We start from the raw sequence: 22041 nt of genomic DNA, 5'->3' as shown, positions 1-22041 counted from the left end.
AGTTAAAAAGAGAGCATTTGCTTTTTTGATCAATTATCAATACACACTGCACCTTTTCCATATTAACTTTAGGCATCAACAGCTGATGCAAACTCACAACTTGCATGACTTTGCCCCAAACCTTGCAAATCTTAAGTGCTAGCTGAAATCTGTGCAGCAAAGCAGAGGGCAGAGAGGTGGCCTTTCCAAGAGGCATCTCTGTCTCAGAAAGACAGGCAGCCACATGATTAACTTGTGGCCTGAAGAGCTTGAAGCTGTTAGAGCTTGAAGCCTATTAACAGCACAAGCTCTACTATTTGTATGAGAAAAAGAGGATTTGAAAAAAAAGTAGGACCAAATTTGTAAATATAACAGAGTTCGGGTCACAAACATGGAAGGAATAAACCAGAAAGCAAACTATAGAATGCATGAATTGTCATATGAGTTGAAAACCTTTTTGATAGTGACTTGAGAAATACATGAAATTTTTCCTCTGATGAGTCACAGAAGCAATAGCCATTACATCCACTAATAGCTTTAACAGACATCTTCTGTGCAACTGTACAGCCAGTTTCTACCTGTGACACGACTAACTTCTCTAGCCTGTTTGGAAAATCTGGTTTAGATGTTTGCTCCTTTCTTAATTTGCTAGGAATTTCCAAAAGAACTGTTGAGAAATAGAAACATGCGAAGAAGGAAAACATTTGGACTGAGATAAAACACACTGGTCTGTAGTGTAAAACAAAAACAAAAACAAAAAACCAAACAAAAAACCAAAGCAAATATATTTATACCTATTAATTCTTTCCATGTTCAAGATATTTGAAACACAACCAGAAAAGGAGAAAATACACCTATTACACTGAAATGAAAAAATCTTAAATTTGTGACAGCTAGAGCTTAACCCATGTGCTCACTTTGAGCTGATGAAGTCAAATTCTGCTAACAGCCAAAGCTGAATTAGTTTCCAATCAAAATCAAGCTTTCACACCTTCTTTGCCCTAATGTATATTCAGTTTTAAAAGCTTAATTCCAGATTTATGAAAATTTATGTGAAATTTATGATTTAGTTCCTTCCCAACATCAAACACTTTAACCATAAAGCGCTGTTTTCACATTTTTATCTGCCTATGGAGCAATCCAGGTTTTCCTCATATAATCATGTGGAATTAACACTGATAATAACAAGAGGGGTTTTTTCAGAGTATTACCATTCCAAAAGCAGCTGTTGCTTTTGCTTTAAACAGGCTGATGGCAAACTGTACCAGGTACCATTTCAGAATAAAACAGAAAACTGTACTTTGCATAAACACATGAGACTAATTGGAGTCCCAAAGATATTTCAGGGTTAGACTGGCATCAAGGTAGAACTAAAACTACCAGTAAGTAAAGCAGGCAGGCCAAAAGTAGATTGAAAAAAAAAAAAATCCCCAACAAAACAGCCTATAATTAGACTACTAGAGAATGAAAACCTACCTATTTGTTTTGCAGCTTGTAATATGTTTTTTAAATCAGCATTTACAGCTTGGTGTTCTTTTTTGTCCAAATTATCATCAACGAACTTTATTATCTTCTTCCAAGTAAGATCAGACTTCAGCAACTGCTCCGGTAATTTTGATCTTTTAGTCTGAAAATGCAAAATATTTGGGTTTCTCAAATTAGTACATGGAAGATCTTTTAAAGTTAAGCACCAGTTAAAAAAACACTCACTATGTAGTAATGATTACAAACTTTTTACCTACTACCTGTTTACACTATTTCCTGTGCTTAAGATAGGAGAAGGATACACACAATCTCATTTCTTTACTCTTTCCAAGGCAGAATTTTCTGTAAAGCCAGACTGTTGCAACTTCAAGACATTTACAGCTCCCAAGATTCTAAATTCATTTCACATTACAGGTTCCCACAATATATCTACTGCTTTAATGCATTATTTCTTGGAGGAAAAAAAAAGAAAAAAGTGCCACCTGAATTCAGTGTCAGTAAATTTATACTAAACATCCCCCAACAAGAGTCTGAGGAGAACTTGGTATTCAGAGGGAGATGTTTGGCTCCCCAGCTCTGCATAAGCTTGGAGCTAAAAACATTCCAGCCAAGCTCAACTTAAACAACTTCCGAAAAGATTAAATAGCAGGGCTGTAATAACACAGCCAAGCAACCCAATCCATACATCATGATTCTAAGGGCCCAGCATAAATCACAAATCTACAGCAAATTTGACTTTGAGCAAGGACACTGGGAAAGAATGCACAGGAAACTACAGACACTCTGCTCAGTCTTTCTTGCCTACTCTTATAAAACAGAAAAACAAAACAAGAAAGTAAACAATTCTTACTATATATACACCAACACTTTTCAATTATGCTTTGGAAAAGAAAAATCTTTACCCTTAAGTCAGCTAATTCTTCACTATGATCCTCCCGTTTAGTGACATTTGAAAAGGAGCGTAAAGCTCCAGTAAGACGAGGCAAGGCCATCTGTTACTCTTTCAGTGATCCATAGGATGAGAAATTAAATCCCAGCTCAAGCACCTAGGTGAGAACAAAACAAGTTACATTAATTTGTTAATGCTCTAAATACAAATTTGCATCACCAACTTGAAAGACCTTTTAAAGCAAGCACTGGCATTTCAGCTAAACAAGTTTAAAAACTCTCTCAAAATGTTGATAATCAAGATTCAATGGATTCAATGGGTGAAAGGCACAGACAGCAGGCAAGACATGGTAACATGTGGAGGTCTCTAAGCAGTTTCTTCTCTTTTCTGCCTAAAGAAAAGTTACCAGCAACGAGTGGTTATTGTTCCTTAAGCACCAGTAACACAATAAAAATATAGTCAATGCTAGGTAACTGACCATCAGCTCCCAGCAGCAGTAAGAGATTACAGCCTACCAGGTTTTCTCTGAACCAGCCCACACTGGGAGCTTCCAGGTCCTTAAAAGCCTCTGGCATGGATGCCAGGGCATCCTCCTTGAGAACCACTGAGCCATTTTTAAACAGCAAAACAGGCAAAGCAAATAATGACAGGAAAGAAAAAAATCATAATATGCATATCACTTAGCTATTATAAGAGAAAGGGAACAAAAGGGCTAGCAGAAAGCCAAAAGGAGGTTATCATCTTACAACTATGAGTGTACACACAGATGCACAGGGCATGGGGCTCTCTCCAGGACCACAGCCTATTTCTCACATGTTCTTATTTCCTCTGTGAAACGGTCTCGTATCTATACAGCAAAACACAGCTGTTCTCCATTTGAACTCATTCTTGTTCTAAGCTGTTTACTGAAACTATTTTGCAAGTTATTTTGAAAGCTGCCCACGGCTGAATCATTTAATGAATAAAGTCTAATGTACAGCTAGTTTCTGATGGTAGCAGATAACAGATACAGCTTTACACTCTTTTTGAAACAATTAATCATACCTAATGATCTGCATCATTCTTTGCATGCCTGAAGACCATCGGCCATCCAGAATTTAAATAACTTAAAACAGAGTTAAAATCACACACCTCTCCCCCGTAGTCATATACTGTATAGAACTCCCTATTTTAATCCAATTATCCTTAACATTTTTCTTCATTTAATGACCACATTTGTATTTTAGCCATCACCTTTGCAACACAGCACAAAAGCAAACCCAGATACAGCGTTCCAGTCACAGAGAAATGTCACTGACTTAACAGGTCTGCTTGTTTTCCCACCTTGCATTAATATGCTTTTTGAGAAAAGCTATCACAACAGATGATATTTTGGAGACAAATGTTATAATGATGTAGCTACAATATGTGGAAATATAAAATATTTAACTGTGAAGGGGACAGAGAGGACATGTCCAAATTCAAACCCGGAAGCAGAAAGAGCCAAGCAACATTACTGCTTTTGAGATTTTCGGTGGATATATGACACATAAGTCATTCCAGTGTAGCTCCTAGTACAATACTGAATGAACCTGCCCACATCTGCTGGGTTTTAAACAAGGACCAAAAAGGCAGCAGATTATAAATCCTGTTTACAAGGGCTCACATACAAAGGTGCAAGGTTAACTTCTGACATTCTTCTGCCCATCCACCCTTGAGAAAAAGTGTGAGAATAGTGATCCACTGTATTTTGTATTTGGAGAGGGGCAATCAAAATGGGAATTCAAATTCAGCTCAATTTTGCATGATAAAAATATTAACCCCCTTCAAACAAGCGAGGGCCCATTTGGGCCCATTTTGCTAATTTTTTTTTTAGGAAAATGAAACAAAATTTGACAGTTCCTAGAACTATCTCAGACTCTTCACCTCTCTTACAAACCTTTTCACTAAGCCTCTGGGGAGGGAAGGGGAGAAAGCTTACTAGGAATCTGTCTATGCATCTGTTTTGCACAGTGCTGAAAACAACCCTGAGGCATTCATCCTACTCCAAAGTTAATACAGATGTTCATGTCCAAAGGAAGTAGGGGGACGATAAAAAATTGGTAGATCAGTGAGAGAAAGAAAAACAGACCTGCGTAATGCATGATCCATCTCACTAAGAATGGGTAAGAGGACATGGGATGCACTTCAGCAAAAATAACTGCTGTAATAATATACAAATAATAAATAATCAAATATCTGCTCTGACAAGACCATGCTAGAAGAGCTCTTCAGATGGTAGTAAGAAAGCCTCTGTAATAGTCCTGTAAGTCTCCAACACTAACTACCAGACACAGAGATGCCAGGTTCTTTGCAGCTCAGCTTCAGAAGGTAAAAAAAATGCTTGTAACAATTGCTAAAGATGCTCAGTAAAATTTTAATAGACTAAACCACTTGAGGTTATTGCACACAGGTACAGCTGGGCAACTACCTTCAAATGAAAATTTGTAAAAGTAATAATCAGCAAGCATAACAGGCTTACTGTAGCAGAAAAACAATAACAGAAGGTTTTATCTTCTGAGCATTAATGGGAAGGCAAGAATAGAAAGAATCTGTATTTCTCTGCTGTGTAGTCTGTAAAAATTAAATCTGCACAGATCAAGTCAAACCTTTAAACATTATAAAGCTGTGATAGCAAGTAAACTTGCTGTCACTGGAATTTAATTGTACTTCCATGGTTTGTCACGGTTTAACACTGGCCCGGCGATTAAACCGAATAACAGACGCTCTCTATTAATCTCTCTCTCCAGGTGAAGGCAGAGGAGAGAGAATAAGGGAGAGAGACTTATGGGTTGGAAACTAAACTACACAACTTTAATGAAACAGTAGTGATAAATAGGTAAAATTACTAAATATATACAAATATACAGGAAAATGGAAACCACATTCCTCCCCCTTTTCCCAATAACTCTCACGTCACCACCGAGGCTGTAGGGCAGCCCTGGGAAAGTCCAGGCTGGACTCCTGGAGTCGGCAGCAGTCGGGAACCGGAGGCAGGAACACACAGATATGGGCTGGCACGGATCAGGACCACAAGCAGATGAACAGACAGGATCCTTCCAGGATGCCGGGTGAAGGAAGGGAAGCAGGAAAAGATCTGGCTCGGCCCACGTGATGCCTCAAATTTATACTGAGTGTGACGTATATGGGATGGAATACTCTGTTTGGTCAATTCTGGCATCTATCTTGTCCGTTCCTCCCTAAAGGAGGGTTCAGGTGGGACCTCTTTATCCTCCTGGACGGTAAAATGTTTTCATGCAGAGCTGAGCAGTGTCCTTGGCCTTGCATACCAGTCTCTAGCAGTAACTATAAACATCAAGTGTTATCAATCCTAGAAACAGACACTGAGAAACTTGCTGTTAGTTTCAGCAAGTGCAGCTACTTACAAGGGACTTAGCTAAAAGCAAAAGTACAGAAACAGAAAACCACCTTTATCCTGGCCCAAACCAGGACAATGGTTGATGAACACATCAAAGAATACAGAAGGTCTGTAGATGGCCACAAGAAAAGCTTACCAAAACAAGCTTTTCCATTCTAGTACCATGTCTAAACCATGCCAGGGAACAGTTTCTTGGTCATCCAATCACTCCCCTTCTGACAGGAGAACGTTAGCACTTTCAGAACATGGCCTCCCATACCACTTCACTTCAAAGCATTAGTGAAATTCATCTTGGAAAGTGAGCTGACCTCACATTACATAAAGAAGAGAGAATGGATGTGTCTACACATGAAAATCCTTCAGCAATCCAAGAAGAAAAGCAAGAACTAGAAAATAACCTTGCTGAAAAGCATTCTTGCAAAGATACCACTAATGGCACAACACAAGCAACATTTCAGTTGAATGTAATTGTGCATGAGGTAAAAATCATCACATTACAGCTCTTCTAGAAAGATCTGTTAAATAGAAATACATGTGAAATGGAAATCTGTGTGAACACATGTATGCAAGCAAGGCAGAGTAACATGAGGAACAGTCAAGAATAGCATCAGTTTCAGTGTGTAGTCGGGAACATCTCTCCGGGAAAACACACAGGTTTGCTTAGACACAGACAACTACAGCAAAGTTAGGAGGGACTTTTTCAAGAGCATGTAGTGATAGGACAAGGGGGAATGCTTTTAAGCTGGAAGAGGGCAGGTTTAAATTAGATATTAGGAAGAAATTCTTTAATATGAGGGTGGTGAGACATTGGAACAGGCTGCCCATGGAGGCTACGGGTGCCCCCTCCGTAGAAGTGTTCAAGGCCAGGTTAGATGGAGCTTTGAGCAACTTGGTCTAGTAGAAAGCATCCTACTTCTCTCCCAGGGAGAGAAGTAGAGAATTTTTTAAAGGTCCCTTCCACAGGCAACCATTCTGATTCTATGAAGTAAAATCCTCTATCTTTCAAGACATATAAAGGCTTCCGTGGTTTTCTCCCTAGCCTAATGGATCTTCAATAAACTACAGAAAATTGTGTAAAACTTGATAATCCTATACCAAGTGACTGAAATAATCTTAAAGGAACAGAAGGTACAGGAATCTTTCACACCTCTGTTGAAAGTGGTGTGAACTTTCAACACCAGCATCAGAGCACACTGCTACTTATTCAATCATGTTTTGGTGTCTGTTCAAAGTGATAGGGTTGGGTGATCCCAAACAGAAGCCAAACATCCAAACAGCCACTTGACCACTCCCCATCACAGTGGGACAAAGCAGACAAGAGGAAGAAAAAAAAAAACAAAAACGTTTGGGTTGAGATATTGACAGTTTAATAGAGGAAGGAAAGTAAAAACTCAGAAGTGAAAGAAATTGCTCATCATATCCCTAAATAAATAAACGAATACCCCAAAAAACTTTGTTTCCTCTGCCTCAGTTTTTGTTTCATTGCATGACAACACATAATATGGGATATCCCTTCAGGCAGTTTAGGTGAGGTGTCCCAGCTGCTCCCCCAGCCTACTCTCTGGGTAGCAGAGTGGAAAAAGAAAGTCTTGATGCTACACATCCACATCACTCAGCACCAGCCAAAACACTGGTGTGTTAATCAACACTGCTTCAGCCACAAATATAAAGCACTACAGCTATGATGAAAGTTAACAAGAAAATTAACAAAACATTAAGAAGAACGTACTCACACTGCTTTGTGCAAACAGAGCACAGTCAAATTCCTCATGGAGATGAGCATAATGAATGCCCTGAGTTCAGTTCCCCTTAGGAACTGAGCTTACAATAAACATGGAACTGCTCATTTCTGTGACGTGATGAGGTGTTTAAAAAGCAAGAATGAGTAAATACAAAATGACTCACTTGTATTTCTCAGAACGTAATGGTAAGGAGGAACACGATAAAACTGTGAAAGTGAAAGCTGTATCAAATTGCTTGTCTTTCCTTAATTATTAAATTTGGGAATGAATTGCCACAAGATGCCAAAAAGGCTAGAAGCTCAAGCATGCTCAAAAAATAACCAGATGAATTAATGTAAGTCAAATACCTTGGTAGTTACTGAACTCAGCCTCTTAGAGACAGAGGATCAGTTATTTAAACCACAGACTACTGATAAAAATGGTAATATGAGTGCAGAGGCATCACTGTATTTGTCTTCAAATAAGATTTCTTCCAGTACATCATGCAAGCATCTGCTACCGGCTTCTACAAGAGACATTTTATTTGAAGAGAGTTACAGGGTGATGTGACAACAGAGGTTCTGAGGATTACAATTTGGAATTATGAAGCCTAATCTCTAAATCTATTTGTGGGTCCAGCCCTTGTTTCCTTCTTAGTTCAGACACCAGCTATCATATTTTAGCAAACTTCCAACTAAGCATTAGTGGTTTTCTGTTAAACGGCTAAAGTTTATTGGGTAAGTTTGTCCACACTAGAGAGTCAATCTTTTTTTTTTTTTTTTTGTCTACAAATATTGAAGCATAATTTTGTTAAAAAAAAACAAAAAACACTAGAAACACTGAAAATTGCTCAACATTAATGTCAACAATTGTTACTAAAAAAACATTTGCCAGGAAAACATTAAGTTGTCATTTGCAGTAATGACCATTTCCAGCAAATTTTGTACAGGGTAAAAGGAAACCTGTTCAGTAGTCAAAACACCAATATGAGCTAGGATTAATCACACATTTAACAGTTTCCAAATAAACTTTACATGATAACCATCGAATGAAAAGACAACATGAGCCTTTCCCTCCCCTAACCACCTCTCCACCTCAACAGCAGCTCCTATCCTATAACTGAGTAAGAGAAGAGGAATGAAACATGCAGGAAGAACGTGAACCTGCCTGAACTCAGTTCAGTATTTATAAACTAAAACTTTTTTCACAGAAAGAGGTGTAGTTTAACTAGAACCTACAAAAATAGAAACTGGTACTTTACAAAGGATGAGTTTTCTATTAACTCTGTAAAAAAAGATGTTACAACTCTAAATGTTCTTCCTGACAACAGATTTAAGGCTATGCTTATGAAATCTGTAAATGATGCTGATACAAGGGACTAAAATTATTTTAGGGGCCAAATTACAATATACTATTATCCTGAAGGAAACACATCCAACACACACAGTAAAATATACTACTTTACGGAAACGGTAAGATACCACAAAAAAGAGGACGCCAAGAAACAACACATTAGATGTGTTTTTCCATAAACACATGTACAGACTGGAGCAAGTAACAATTGTAGTGTCAGTTGTCATTCTGGAAACATGGAAAGACAGGAGACAGTATTTAAAGACAAGAGTGATGCCATAAAACATACTATGTTGCCCTTCCACTAGTCAGTATTAAAAGACTCCACTAGAATACTCTTGTCTTTGTTGTGCACCTTGTCTCTAGGAAGACACACGGCAGGATTAGAAGGATGAAGTGGAGGATAGAGCTTGCATCCCAGAAAGCCAAACACATCCTGTGCTGCATTGTTCTGGTTTGGGCCAGAATAAAGGTGATTTTCTGTCTTGTACTTTTGCTTTCAGCTAAGTCTCTTGTAAGTAGCTGCACTTGCTGAAATTAACAGCAAGTCTCTCAGACAGTGTCTGCTTCTGGTACTGATAACACTCGATGTTTATAGTTACAGCCAGAGACTGGTATGCAGAGCCAAGGACACTGCTCAGCTCTGAGGAACATTTTGCCCTCTGTAAGGAGAGAAGGAGTAAAAAGGTCACAACTGAAGCCTTCCTTTGGGGAGGAATGGACAAGATAGATGCCAGAAAGAGTATTCCATCCCATACACATCATATTCAATATAAATTTGAGGGATCACAAGGGTCAAACCCTTTCCTGCTTCCCCTTCTTTGCCTGTCCTGTTTGCTTCAGCATCCTGGGAGGATTGGGTCCATTCCCCTGCCTGTGGTCCTGATCCGTGCCAGCCCTTATCTGTGTGGTCCTGCCTCCAGCTCCCGACTGCTGCTGACCCCAGGAGTCCAGCCTGGACTTTCCCAGAGCTGCCCTGCAGCCTCGGTGGTGACGTGAGAGTTATTGGGGGAAAGGGAGGAGGAACATGGTATCAGTTTTCCTGTATATTTGTATATATTTAGCAATTTTTTCCTATTTATCATTACTGTTTGATTAAAGTTGTGTAGTTTAGTTTCCAACTCATAAGTCTCTCTCCCTTACTCTCTCTCCTTTATCAGGGAGGAGAGGGAGATTAATAGAGAGCATCTGTCATTCCGTTTAATTGCCGGGCCAGTGTTAAACCCTGACGTGCATCAAAAGCAGCATTCGCAAGGGAGGTGATTCTCTCCCTTGGAGTACTGTGTCCAGCTCAGGAACCCCTAGCACAGGAAGGACATGGAGCTCTTGGAATACCTAGAAGGCCACAAAGATCATAGGATCATAGAATCGACTGGGTTGGAAGGGACCTCAGAGATCATCGAGTCCAACCCTTGATCCGCTACCACTGCAGTTACCAGACCATGGCACTGAGTGCCACATCCAGTCTCTTCTTAAATATCTCCAGGGACAGAGAATCCACTACTTCCCGGGGCAGCCCATTCCAATGCCTGATCACCCTCTCGGTAAAGAAATTCTTTCTAATGTCCAACCTAAACCTCCCCTGGCACAACTTAAGTCCGTGCCCTCTTGTCTTGCTGAGAGCTGCCTGGGAAAAGAGACCAACCCCCACCTGGCTACACCCTCCTTTCAGGGAGTTGTAGAGAGTGATGAGGTCTCCCCTGAGCCTCCTCTTCTCCGGTCTGAACAGCCCCAGCTCCCTCAGCCTCTCCTCATAGGATCTGTGCTCAAGTCCCTTCACCAGCCTGGTTGCCCTCCTTTAGACCCACTCCAGGACCTCCATATACTTCCTAAACTGAGGGGCCCAGAACTGAACACAGGACTCAAGCTCTGGCCTCACCAGCGCTGAGTACAGGGGCAGAATCACTTCCTTGGACCTGTTGGCCACACTGTTCCTGATACAGGCCAGGATGCCATTAGCCTTCTTGGCCACCTGGGCACACTGCTGGCTCATGTTCAGCTTCCTGTCAATCCAGACTCCCAGGCCCCTTTCTGTCTGGCTGCTCTCAGCCACTCTGTGCCCAGCCTGGAGCTCCCCAGGGGGTTGTTGTGGCCAAAGTGCAGGACCCAGCACTTGGCCGTGTTAAACCTCATCCCATTGGAATCAGCCCAACTCTCCAGTCTGTCCAGGTCCCTCTGCAGAGCCCTCCTGCCTTCCAGCTGATCCACACTCCCCCCCAGCTTAGTGTCATCTGCAAATTTGCTAATGGTGGACTCAGTCCCCTCATCTAAATCATCAACAAAGACATTAAACAGAACTGTGCCCAACACTGATCCCTGGGGGACACCACTGGTGAGCAGCCACCAACTGGATGCAGCCCCGTTCAGCACCACTCTCTGGGCCTGGCCCTCCAGCCAGTTCCTAACCCAGCACAGGGTGCTCCTGTCCAAGCTGTGGGCTGACAGCTTTTTCAGGAGAATGCTGTGGGAGACGGTGTCAAAGGCTTTGCTGAAGTCCAGGTAGACTCCATTCACAGCCTTCCCCTCATCCACCAGGCGGGTCACCCGATCATAAAAGGAGATCAGGTTGGTCAGACAGGACCTGCCCTTCCTAACCCCGTGCTGCCTGGGTCTAATCCCTTGCCCATCCTGTGTGGGTCAGTTCCCCACACACTGTTTCTGCCTCTCTTTCCTCCTCAGGATGAGGACTCCTCACAGCCCTTCCCTGCTCCAACGCAGGGTCCCTATCTCTCATGGCAGAGAGTCCTTCAGGAACCCCTGGGACATGAGTCCCTCCCACAGGTGCAGTCCCTCAGGCACAGACTGCTCCAGCCCAGGCTGCACACAGAGTCACGGCTGCTGCGGGAGCAGTCACCTCCCCTGCCATGGGCTCCTCCAAGGCTGCAGATCCACATCTGCCCCTCTGCGTGATCCTGCACAGGCTGCAGCTCCATGTCTGCCCACCTGCGACACTTCAGAGACTACAAATGTACATTTAGCCCACCATGATCCTTCATGGGTTGGTCCTTTATGCTTCTCCCTGGGCTGCAGGGGCACAGCTGCCACTGCACCACAGGCTGTGAGGAAATCTCTGCTCAGGTACCTTCCCCACTCCTTCTTCACTGACCTTGTTGTCTTTGCTCTGTCATTGCTCTCACCTCCTCCTTCTCTCTACTCTGCAGGTCTTTTTATTTTACTTTTGTAGTTTCAGTTTCCCTTTCTTGGATATGTTACTTGCAGGGGCCCATCCAGCTTCCCACACCTGCTCAGCGGAATCCAAACTCCTGGAGCACCTTTCCAACAAAGACACGCTGAGAGTGTTGGATGTGCTCAGCCTGGAGAAGGCTCCAAGGAGCCCCCAAGGCTTTGGATGCCCTCTCCCTGGAAAGCCTCCCTTCAAGGCCAGGTCAGGTGGGGTTTTGAGCAACCTGGTCTATGGGGAGGTGCCCCTGCCCATGCAGGGGGTTTTGAACGAGATCATCTTGAAGGCCTCTTCCAACCCAAACCATTCTAGAACAGAAATGGCCAGATTTGTAAAAGGCATTACCTGCTAGGAAAGATATATAATGAACTCAGATAGCTTACTGGGAGGAGAAACATTGACAGGTTTCAAATAAAAACAAAAACCACAGGAAGGAACAAGAAAAAAACTGGGAGGAAAAGAGCAGTGTGCACTCCTCTTAAGTTTTAAAAATAGAAAGCCTACCTCTCCGTTCAGGTTTAGCTTCAAAGAGCATTCCACACACAAAGAACTGGCAGAACAAAACAGTCATTTGACTATTTCTTATCTTCTGATTCAGAACTACTGATCTCACCTCTCTCAAAGGCCACACTAGCTTTTAGAGAAAAGTTATCTCTGCAGCCTACCATGCAGACATACATAAGCCCTGCTGCATTGTCTCTGGAATTTCTAGTAATTTTTTCCTACTAATTGTCTAGACTCAAGTCAAATCTTTTCTCAAGAAAATAACTTGACCATTAGATTGCCTCTCTGCTAAAGTGAAGATTACAGGTTCCATTTCAATAATACTGTTTCACAGCCAATTCTTTAAAAAGCCTGAAGACTGAAAAAGACCTACACAAGCATTAGTATATTAAAAATAACAGAGTTTAAATAAAGGACTCTAACATAATACACTTGCCTGAAGCACCTTTAGGGTACACCTTAGGACATCAGAGATCATCACACACTTTACAAGCAAAGCTGTCAATTTACCATTACCAATCAAAGTGAAGCAAGTAGGTACTCGAAAGCGAAACACACTCAAGGCGACCACGTGCTGGTTTTCCATTCATTTGTAGCTCCCTACATTACTGCCAGTAGGAAGTACTGGAAGCATTCAAGGCCCATTCAACCCCCGTGCCGTTTCCCACTTAGCAACACTCCCCTTATCCCCTTTCCAATGACCACACCGAGACCAAGACCAGAAACAGCAGGCGAGGAGCGCGGGGCTCAGCCTTTATTCGCTATCTTCTCCCGCCCTCCCAGCTGCACTCCGGACCTCGGGCACACACAGGCAGGCGGCAGGGCCCGGCCCCATTCCCCCTGCCCCCCCGCCGCGGCCGGTCCTACCCGGAGGGGCAGATAGGGCTCGCACCGATCAGCGGCCGCGCTGCCCCGAAACAGCCGCCCCCCTCCCTCCCTCGCCCCGCAGCACCACCGAGGCGGGGTAGGCCCGGCGGCCACGCTCCCCTCAGAAGGGCCAGACCGCGGTTCCGCACTGGCCATTTAACACCACAGCGGAAAGCAGCATTCGCTCCGTCCGCCGGAGTGCGGGGAGCTCCACCCGCTGCCCCACGCCGCCGCCGGAGCCCGGCGAGCCGGGACCGCCCCGCGCAGCCGCCCGACCCCCGCCCGCCCGAGCCCGACGCGCACCTGCCTTCCGGCCTGCCGGTTCCGCTGCCGCTAAGAGACGGCGCGGCGCGACACTGCCGTAAAGCGAGCAGGCGGGGCGAAGGTGCGGCAGGGAGCGCGTTCAGCCCTCTGGCCTGGCCGGGTCCGGTCCGGTGTGGCCCGGCCCGGCCCGTTACGCTCTGCTCGTCCACCTCATCGAAGCCTTTGCCCCTCGCCCTGCTCCCTGCCGCTCCGCGGAAAGCCGGCGCTGTGAGCGGGCCCAAGGCGGCCGCAGCTGCGTGAGCGCCGCCCGTTTGCCCTCCGTGTGTAAAGAATCGCGTCCCGCAGAGGGGCTGCGGGTGCTGCTCCCGACCCTGTTTGTGCCCTGCGCAACCCAGTGCAGCACGGAGCCCGCTCCTGGCGGGATTTCTGCTCCCGTCTTAGTGCCCTGGGCTGTCCCGGACATGGTTCCGTGGCTTTCTGCCTTCCGTGCTCTTCTCTCGGTTCGAGTATTACTGCACGCGTGCTGAGTGCTTCCCCACCCGCGTCTGTCTGGGTGCGTGTGCCTGGCGTGCTCTGCCACGCTTAGTGATTCAGGCTTGGGCGCTTCAGGGTTTTTAATCGAAAAGGACCATAGTAAGATGACGCTGAGGACCAAGCTGTGCAGAGAGGGGAAAGAAGAATGAGCAATGTCACATAATTTTAGGACAAAACCCCGTGGAGAAAAAAAAATGCTTTTTCTGGAGTGCTTGGGTGTTTGTACACAAATACAACTGGACTCTAAAAGGCCTCCAACTGGGTAACTTAGGATTCCCAGGATTTATTTCTGTCCTCTGCAGTGCCTTGTGGTCTGTCTTTCCAGAAGCCTAATGGCACAGTCACTGAACTGTCATCTTCCCTACAGTTCTAGCAGGGATTCCACTGATGTGAAAGAAGGCAAGCAGTCATCCATCTATGTGCCTGCATGTGAATTTGTAACCTTGGAGTTGTTAAAAAATGGACTCCAAAGACAATCGTAACTTACTCCCTCCCTTAGAATGAAACAGACAGTTTAGAGGAATCACAAGGTATGTCCAGCTTGGGTTTGGTAGATGCTCCTCTGGAACGGGTTATAATGTGTCCAGACCACTTACCCCTAGAGCATTTGAGTAGTTTAAACTCTGGAAATCCCAATTTTTTTGTCACTTCAGTCTTTAAAAATCTTCACAGTAGGTTATTGAAGACTTAAGATCCTGTAACTTGATGCCTCAGGGCATTGACTTTTGCAGTGTAGTTTTACAACCATATTTTCAAAGCAAATGTGAATGGTTTATATATATAGTATCATCCACTCCTAATGCATGGATCTGTCAGGCAAAAGTTTCAGAAAAAGGGTTCAGTGAAGTAGGCCCCAAACTGTAGAGCCTGAGAAGCAAGAAACATACCTGGTTTTGAGTTTTCAAAATACATTCACATTTATGTGGGTGAATTCACTGCTGCATTTCTCACTTTATGTGCTTCTTAACCAGGTGAAACTGCATTCAGAGTTAAGGGTTTTTCATGTGGAGAACAATAGGTACTCACAAGACTTGATTCCTGCTTTATGGTCACTGTGAGTTCTGCCAGCTGGTGACACTTGGATTACTATCTGCAAACGCGTTGTGTTTGATGGGATATTGGATTGACTCCTTTCTTTTTAACAACTGAAGCCTAATACTAATATGTAAACCATGGATTTTACGGTTACTTGACCTTTACATCAGGTTTGGAAAATAAATGGACCAGTAATTAGAATGACTTGTCTTTGACAAAAGAAAACTCACTGTGTTCCAAAAAAAATCAACAAACTAAGCCTCTGTTGAAGTTTACAGACATCCTTGACTCACTGTCGATCTCTGTGGTGATAAGAGTAGGTGGCATTCAGAACTAAACTGCACTTTGCAGATGCCTCTGTTGCCAACACTGGGAGAAGAATTTTAAATCAATGTTATTATGTGAGGATAATGCTGTTTCCTCAGAAAACATCCAAAATCTCTATTGCTCATGATTACAAAGTAATCATATTGTGCGTGACCACAACTGCAATGCTGGCAAAAGTCGGTGTGTCGGAGATGCTGTAATTCAAATGAGCAGTCAGCTCTTTTACAGTCTTTTGAGCATCATCTTCTTTACAGTCATCTTGTTCCCATGGCTTTTAGTACTTTATTTTAAAGTGACTCAGATACTGTAAGTGGTCTGAGTTCTTGGAACTTAATACACAGTATATCATAACAAAATACTGCTGAAGAAAATATGCATAAGAAAATACATGGCCACTGCTGCAAAGAAAATCGTAACTCAGATTTGTTCTTTGAGATCTGAGCCTATTTTAGTGTAATGCAGGCTACATAAAAGTCTACATATCATCTCCATTATCACTGGTTCTGCATTGCTCTCTGGCTTCAATCTATTTGTATCATCTTCTACTGGGTATGAGTGTACCAAGGTATAACACCCAGTTGCTTTTCTTAACTAGTGATTTTCAGAGCAGTCTTATGTTTTGTTCAGGCTTTCTCAGGTTAATGAAGCAGCTTGATACTGCTTCTGTGCTGATGAATATCAGTATACTAGAGTAGAATATATATTTCTGATTAGTCTTCATTTATGATTATCAGTAATTTCTTAAATGTGTTTAAAAATGCAGCAGCATTATTTGCTTCACAGGTTTGAATAAAGGGTTTAGAAATATCACAACCATTCTCAGAGTTTAACAGGATTCTGGAGTGGTAGTGGGCAAGTTTTCTTTCAGTTGTTGAGCCTAAGTTTAAACAGTTCCAGATTTCCTACTAAACCCCACTGCTTCAATGTTTTAAATGCCAGTAGAGTTAATCATCATGAGTGACTTCCCATATATAAATTTTAGTAAGTAAAGCATTTTTTTTCTTTCAGAAAACAATGACCTTTTATTTTCTTTTTAAAATAAATACAACAGGAGTCAATGGGAAATTTATATTACTATATCCAAGAAGGAGCCTGAACTTAGAAAACATCAGAAATATTTTAAAACTTTTAGCAGTATTGAAGTAAGCAATTATTTTTAAGGTTCTTTAGCTATTGTGTTTCTGTACCTCAGTCATGTCCATGCTTGAGTAATTTCAAGATGACTGCACTATGTGTCATGTTTCATGAATTTGCATTGACATATTTGCCAACTCTGTATTAAACAAGAATGAAGAAAAAGAACAAATATCATTTCATTCTGAATTTGAAATAAGCAACATTTACTTTTTGATCACCAAATGCAACAAAGAGAAAAGAGAAGGGAAGAAGGGAAGGGAAGAAGAAAAAGGAAAGGAAGGGAAGGAAAGAGCGAATATTTGAGTTGAAAGGGACCTGCAAATATAATCTAGTCCAACTACCTGAGCAGTTGAGGGCTGACCAAGTGTTAAAGCATGTTGTTAAGCCTTTTAAATGCTGACCAGTTTGGGGCATTGACCACCTCTCTAGGAAGCCTGTTTCAGTGTCTGACCACCCTCTTGGTAGAGAAATGCTTCCTAATGTCCAGTCTAAACCTCCCCTGGCACAGATTTGAAGCATTCCCAAGCATCCTATCACTGGATCCCAGGGAAAAGAGCTTACCATCTCCCTCTCCACTTACCCTCTTCAGGAAGATTTGAAGATCAATGAGATCACTCCTCAGGCTCTTTTTCTCCAAACTATAAAAAACTTAAAAGTCCTTAGCCAGTTCTCATAGGAAAAGACTTCGGCTGTTTCACCAGCTTTGTTGCCCCACTCTGGATGTGTTCAAGGATCTTCACATCCTCCTTCAATTGTAGGCTCCAGAACTGCATGCAGCACTCAAGGTGAGACCACACCAGTGCTAAATGCAGCAGGATATTCACCTCTTTTGGCAGGCTGCTGGGGTGCTGTATTTGGTGCACCCCAGGATGTGGTTTGCCCTCTTGGCTGCCAGGGCACACTGTTGGCTCCTGTTGCTGTCACCTAGCAGCCCCAGATTACTTGCTGCAGGGCTGCTCTCCAGCCACTCCTCTCACAATTTCTGCTCATATTAACAGGTACAGTAAAACTGTAATAAAATGACAGTTGATGTCTAAAGCAGCCATGTTGTTGTCAGGTTCAAAGTCATAGTGAAAGATACAGCTCTGAGAACACTTAATATTCTTAAGTGTTGATATGACAGTATCTTGCCAGAGAGAGATAATATACTGGATAATTTTTTTGGGTAAACAGTCATGAAATATAGACCTATTAAAAGCAGCTAAGCCCAGGGAGAAGGCTAGAACTGAATCATTTGTTTTGGTTTATTTTATTTTTTTAATTATTCATAATGTTCGAACAACGTGCATGGTTGGGAGTGGAACCTGTTCATAAATACAAACCAGAAAGAAATTATGTAGGTCTGAGGTATATGTATGGTGTCTTGTTTCTTGTTTCTTTCTTGTTCTTTTGTTAGTGATTTTGAGAGATGGCACATTATAATTATTCTTTTATATACATAATTTCAGTGTGGTGTTGAAGTGACATGTTGAATCAGCATAGTCAACAGGCTGCACTTCATGCCCGTTAGTTTTTAGTACTGTAGACCCAGATTTGGAACCTGGTGGGCAGACATTACCTGTCATCTCATGTTTTCTTTGATCTTTCTTGGTAGAACTGGTTTTCCATTTCAAGTATATTATTACAGTTATTCATCCTATTTATATTTCCTTTGATAAGTTTGTCAAAGAAGAGTGGCTGAAGAAAGCAGTTTGTTGAAGAAAGTGTCAATTTCTTATCTCTAAGTACTGGATAATACTGAAGAAAGGGAAATGAAAGTGATTGATTCATATGGGTTACAGATAAAAATTACTGGACTCCCACCCCTTATATCAATGAAACTTTTTTAGCTTCAAGCCAAATATTACTTATGTCAGAAGGTAAGCACTTTCTGTTTCCAGTATGATGCATCCCTCAGAAGCAAGATGGTTGTATTGGAGTTTGTGTGGTCTGAAGGTGATACTTACTCAGACTAGATGGTATTTATCTACAGTAACCTCAGAATACCAGCAGAATTTTCACAAGAAAAGGTTGCTCTTCTGGCATGACAAAGACAGAAAAATCCTTTTCTCGTTTTAACTGATAAATGATCCTTCAAGCAAGATTTGAGTGATCAGTTGGCAAGAGCAGCAACCTAGAGCATTCTCTCTAGGTTCTGAAACTGGGACATAGAATTTGCTCAGTTGCAAATGTGGTCTCAACTCCATTTTCTGCTTTCTTTGTCCAAGTCCTACAGTCTCATGGCAGGATGCTGGCTCTCTCTATGAGCTCTACTGCAAGTGGAATATGTTTTCCAGTGCCAGGTGCTAGGTTTTTGTCAATTATGCTATGAGGTGGTTGCCATTCTGCTCATATCACTGAGCACAGTGTCATAAAAAAGAGGTTAGATTATGATCACAGGGTTTGTTTCAGAAATTAATATGTGAAAGGGGTTAGCAGTGAGAAATTGGCAAGGGTCTGCTGTAGCTTAAGGGTTCACTGATTTCAGGAACTGCTGATGTTTGCATCTATCTGGACAAAGACAGAAAAAAGAAACTCAGGATTTTATTCAAATTTTTCTTCAAAAACTAATTTTGGGTTATATCCAGATTACTAGGAGGTTTCTCAGACACCTATGAAGCATCTAAAGAAAGGCAAAATATTATTGAAAGCCCTGCTTGCCCAGGATGGGATAGTGCGATAGGGATTCACGTTACATATTCTGCAGGGAGAGATGAGGCCCTTCCTACCAGCAATGAAGCAGAAGCTTCAGAGACATGATGAGTAATTTCTAGCTAGGACTATTTAAAGTCCTGCTTAATCACTAACTTGGAGAATTACTTCAGGCAAAGGATTTCAAATTTAAAAAAAAAAATATCTAATCAGACACAGATGTCAACATTTGTTCTGTTTGGAATGGGAATTCTCAGTGAAAAGAAAAAACAGAGTGAAGTTGGGAGACACTTGGAAGAAGTGCTGCTTGAGGACAATTAAGGACAGAGAGAACCATCCCAGTATGAGATAATATCTTGTGCTTTCTAAATTGCTGAAACTGGTGTGCTCACTTCTGACTTAGGACAGTTGGCATAAAGTAATCAATAAATAGAGTTTTGAAAAGTAACTCTTTTGTTATGGACACCACAGTTTCAACTATTTATTCAGGAGAATTGTATTAGCCAAAAGACTTTTTTAAGTATTTCTATTGAAAAAGATGTTGAGATGTTCCTGCTGAGATTGTTTCTTTGTACCTCATAAAGGATGCATAAGAATTGTCCAGATGTCCTTTAACACACATAATAAGTGTGATTATCCTTTTGATGTGATTGTTGTGCCCCTTCTCCCTTTTGAAGACTCTTCAGGGAACCAATTTCTTGTGTTGGAGGCAATTGTAATGTGAACTGAACAGAAAGCCTTTGACTGAGTGGTCTTATTTAAAATATTAATACTTCATTTGGCAGGAGTGGTGTGATGCTTTTTTGTCATATGGCTCATATTTTTATGTTAGTTAATGTGGTAAAAATCTTGTCTGCATGCACAGAAAGGAGCACAGAGATGCAGCAGCTGGTAGGGGTACCTGGACTATGACTCAGAGGACTCTGTCAAGCTCCCTACCTGGATATCCCAGGAGAGGCTTGGCCATGGGCCAGGGTGACACCCATCAAGATAAGTCTCCAGAGCACCTTTCAGACTGGGAGTGTCACTGCACAGAGGAACGGGACATACCATGGGGGGCTGGAGAAGAGCACCTTGGGATTGTGTGAGACTTATAGTGAGATGGTTAGAGATGGAGAGAAGGCAGGGAAGATGACTCTCAGTGGTTTGGGGCAGAGCTACTGTGGCAAAACAGAAGGAAAAAGGAATTGAAGGGAACAGGTAAACAAGGATGGTTAACTTTCCTGGTCATACCCTGTTCCTAAGCAGTGCAGTCTTATCTTAACCCAAGTCCATTTTCTAATCCTTTTCCTGGGTGAGGGGCTCTCTGTCCATGTGGATGGATGAGGGTCTGAGTGCCAGCAGCTGGGGTCGGTGTGCAAGTGAGTGTGGGAGCAGTCCTGAGGAACAAGCTGAACTGGCCAGCAAGTGAGGGCAATGGCTGGGAAGCCAAGTGTGCCTCTGAGGGTGAGACCAAGGAGGAACTGGGGACTAACAGCCATGGGAGTCACAGCTATCAGTGCGTGGGCATGAGGGTGTGTGCATGAGTGAGGTACCGGCAGCTGGAGTGGGACTGTTGCTTCAGGGGCTCAGATGTCCAGATGCCAGCAACTGGGGACACTGGGATCTAGGGGCAGCTACTGGGCAGACTGGGTGGCTGAGTCCAACTGCTGGAGGGACCCCCACTGTACATAGGCGTATATGTATAGATGTATTAAGAGACCTTCATCCTGCTCAGCCAGAAAGGGGAACAGCATGAGGCTATTGGTGCTGTTTGTGTCAGTGCTCTCTGTTTGTATTGATCTGTGCAGCCAGCCATGTATATATGGGGTGTATATGTCTGCTCTGTGTGTGTGTGTGTGCCACAAAACTAGGAATATATTCTCAGCCTTGCTACTGGTTTGACCTGGGGGCATAGATCTGCAGCAGCCTCACCTCTATCAGGCTACTGGATTCTCTGTGCCTCCCTTCCCTCATTTTTTATTCATCATTTATTCTGTTATCTGATCAAATGGGTTTAATGTTTTAATCACAGAACAATGAGAGATCACAGATCACGCTGCTGACAAAGCTGCTTCAGGGACTATGATGCTAGATTTACATTTTGCTCTCTGGCATAGGGGCATTGAATTATACATTACTAGCATGAAAATTACACAGGTAAAAAGACTTGAAAACACGCCCTATAAATTAGTAAGAATTCTGTTTACTACTTTCCATGCCTAATGAGCTATGCTTTCAGTCTTACCACCTTCTGTTATCACATCAAGCTTTACAAGCTAAGGTCAAGATAAACCTAGAAGACTGTCCATTAATTTGTGGCATTTCACTACCATTTCCTTTAAAACGTGTGGTCTGTCTGGTGGAAATCTGCAATAATAGTCTGACCCTGACAGGTTTTAGCTAGTACCATGCCAAAAGTATTTATCAGCTGAATATCAGCCAGGTGGTATTTAAGGTACTACAAAAGGCACACTTTTTTAATGCCTCCAGCAGATAAACAATTGATGCCTTAATCTCCCTAACATTACAGCGCTGTTTCTTAACTATAATCTTACATTTTTTCACAAATAAAATACTTCACATTTTTATAAAAACCTATGTATCAATGATGAATAATGCTTCTGAGGTCATGGTTATGATTTGCATTACAACATAAGAGATGTTAATGCACCTCCTTACTTTGTGCTTCCACAATGTGTGTCCTTACCTAGAAGGACATTCAGTTGCCTCTAAAAATGTCAGATCATCAGATGAT

General features: G+C 42.5%; 1 protein-coding gene across 1 annotated transcript in view; it reads right to left on the bottom strand.

Annotated features, from left to right (window-relative positions):
* The window catches only part of ASCC3 (activating signal cointegrator 1 complex subunit 3), a 249751-nt gene extending 235994 nt beyond the window's left edge, over window positions 1-13757 (bottom strand). The window contains exons 1-3 of the mRNA XM_030448254.1: window positions 13680-13757; window positions 2367-2510; window positions 1456-1606 (exon numbers count right to left, since the gene is read on the bottom strand). Coding sequence (XP_030304114.1) covers window positions 1456-1606; window positions 2367-2456 — 241 coding nt within the window. The 5' untranslated portion in view covers window positions 2457-2510; window positions 13680-13757. The remainder of the gene's footprint in view (window positions 1-1455; window positions 1607-2366; window positions 2511-13679) is intronic.
* Window positions 13758-22041: the final 8284 nt, after the last annotated feature.

The sequence above is a fragment of the Calypte anna genome, chromosome 3, assembly GCF_003957555.1.
Source record: "Calypte anna isolate BGI_N300 chromosome 3, bCalAnn1_v1.p, whole genome shotgun sequence".
Classification (NCBI taxonomy): domain Eukaryota; kingdom Metazoa; phylum Chordata; class Aves; order Apodiformes; family Trochilidae; genus Calypte; species Calypte anna.
This window is presented reverse-complemented; position numbering and strand designations above follow the sequence as displayed.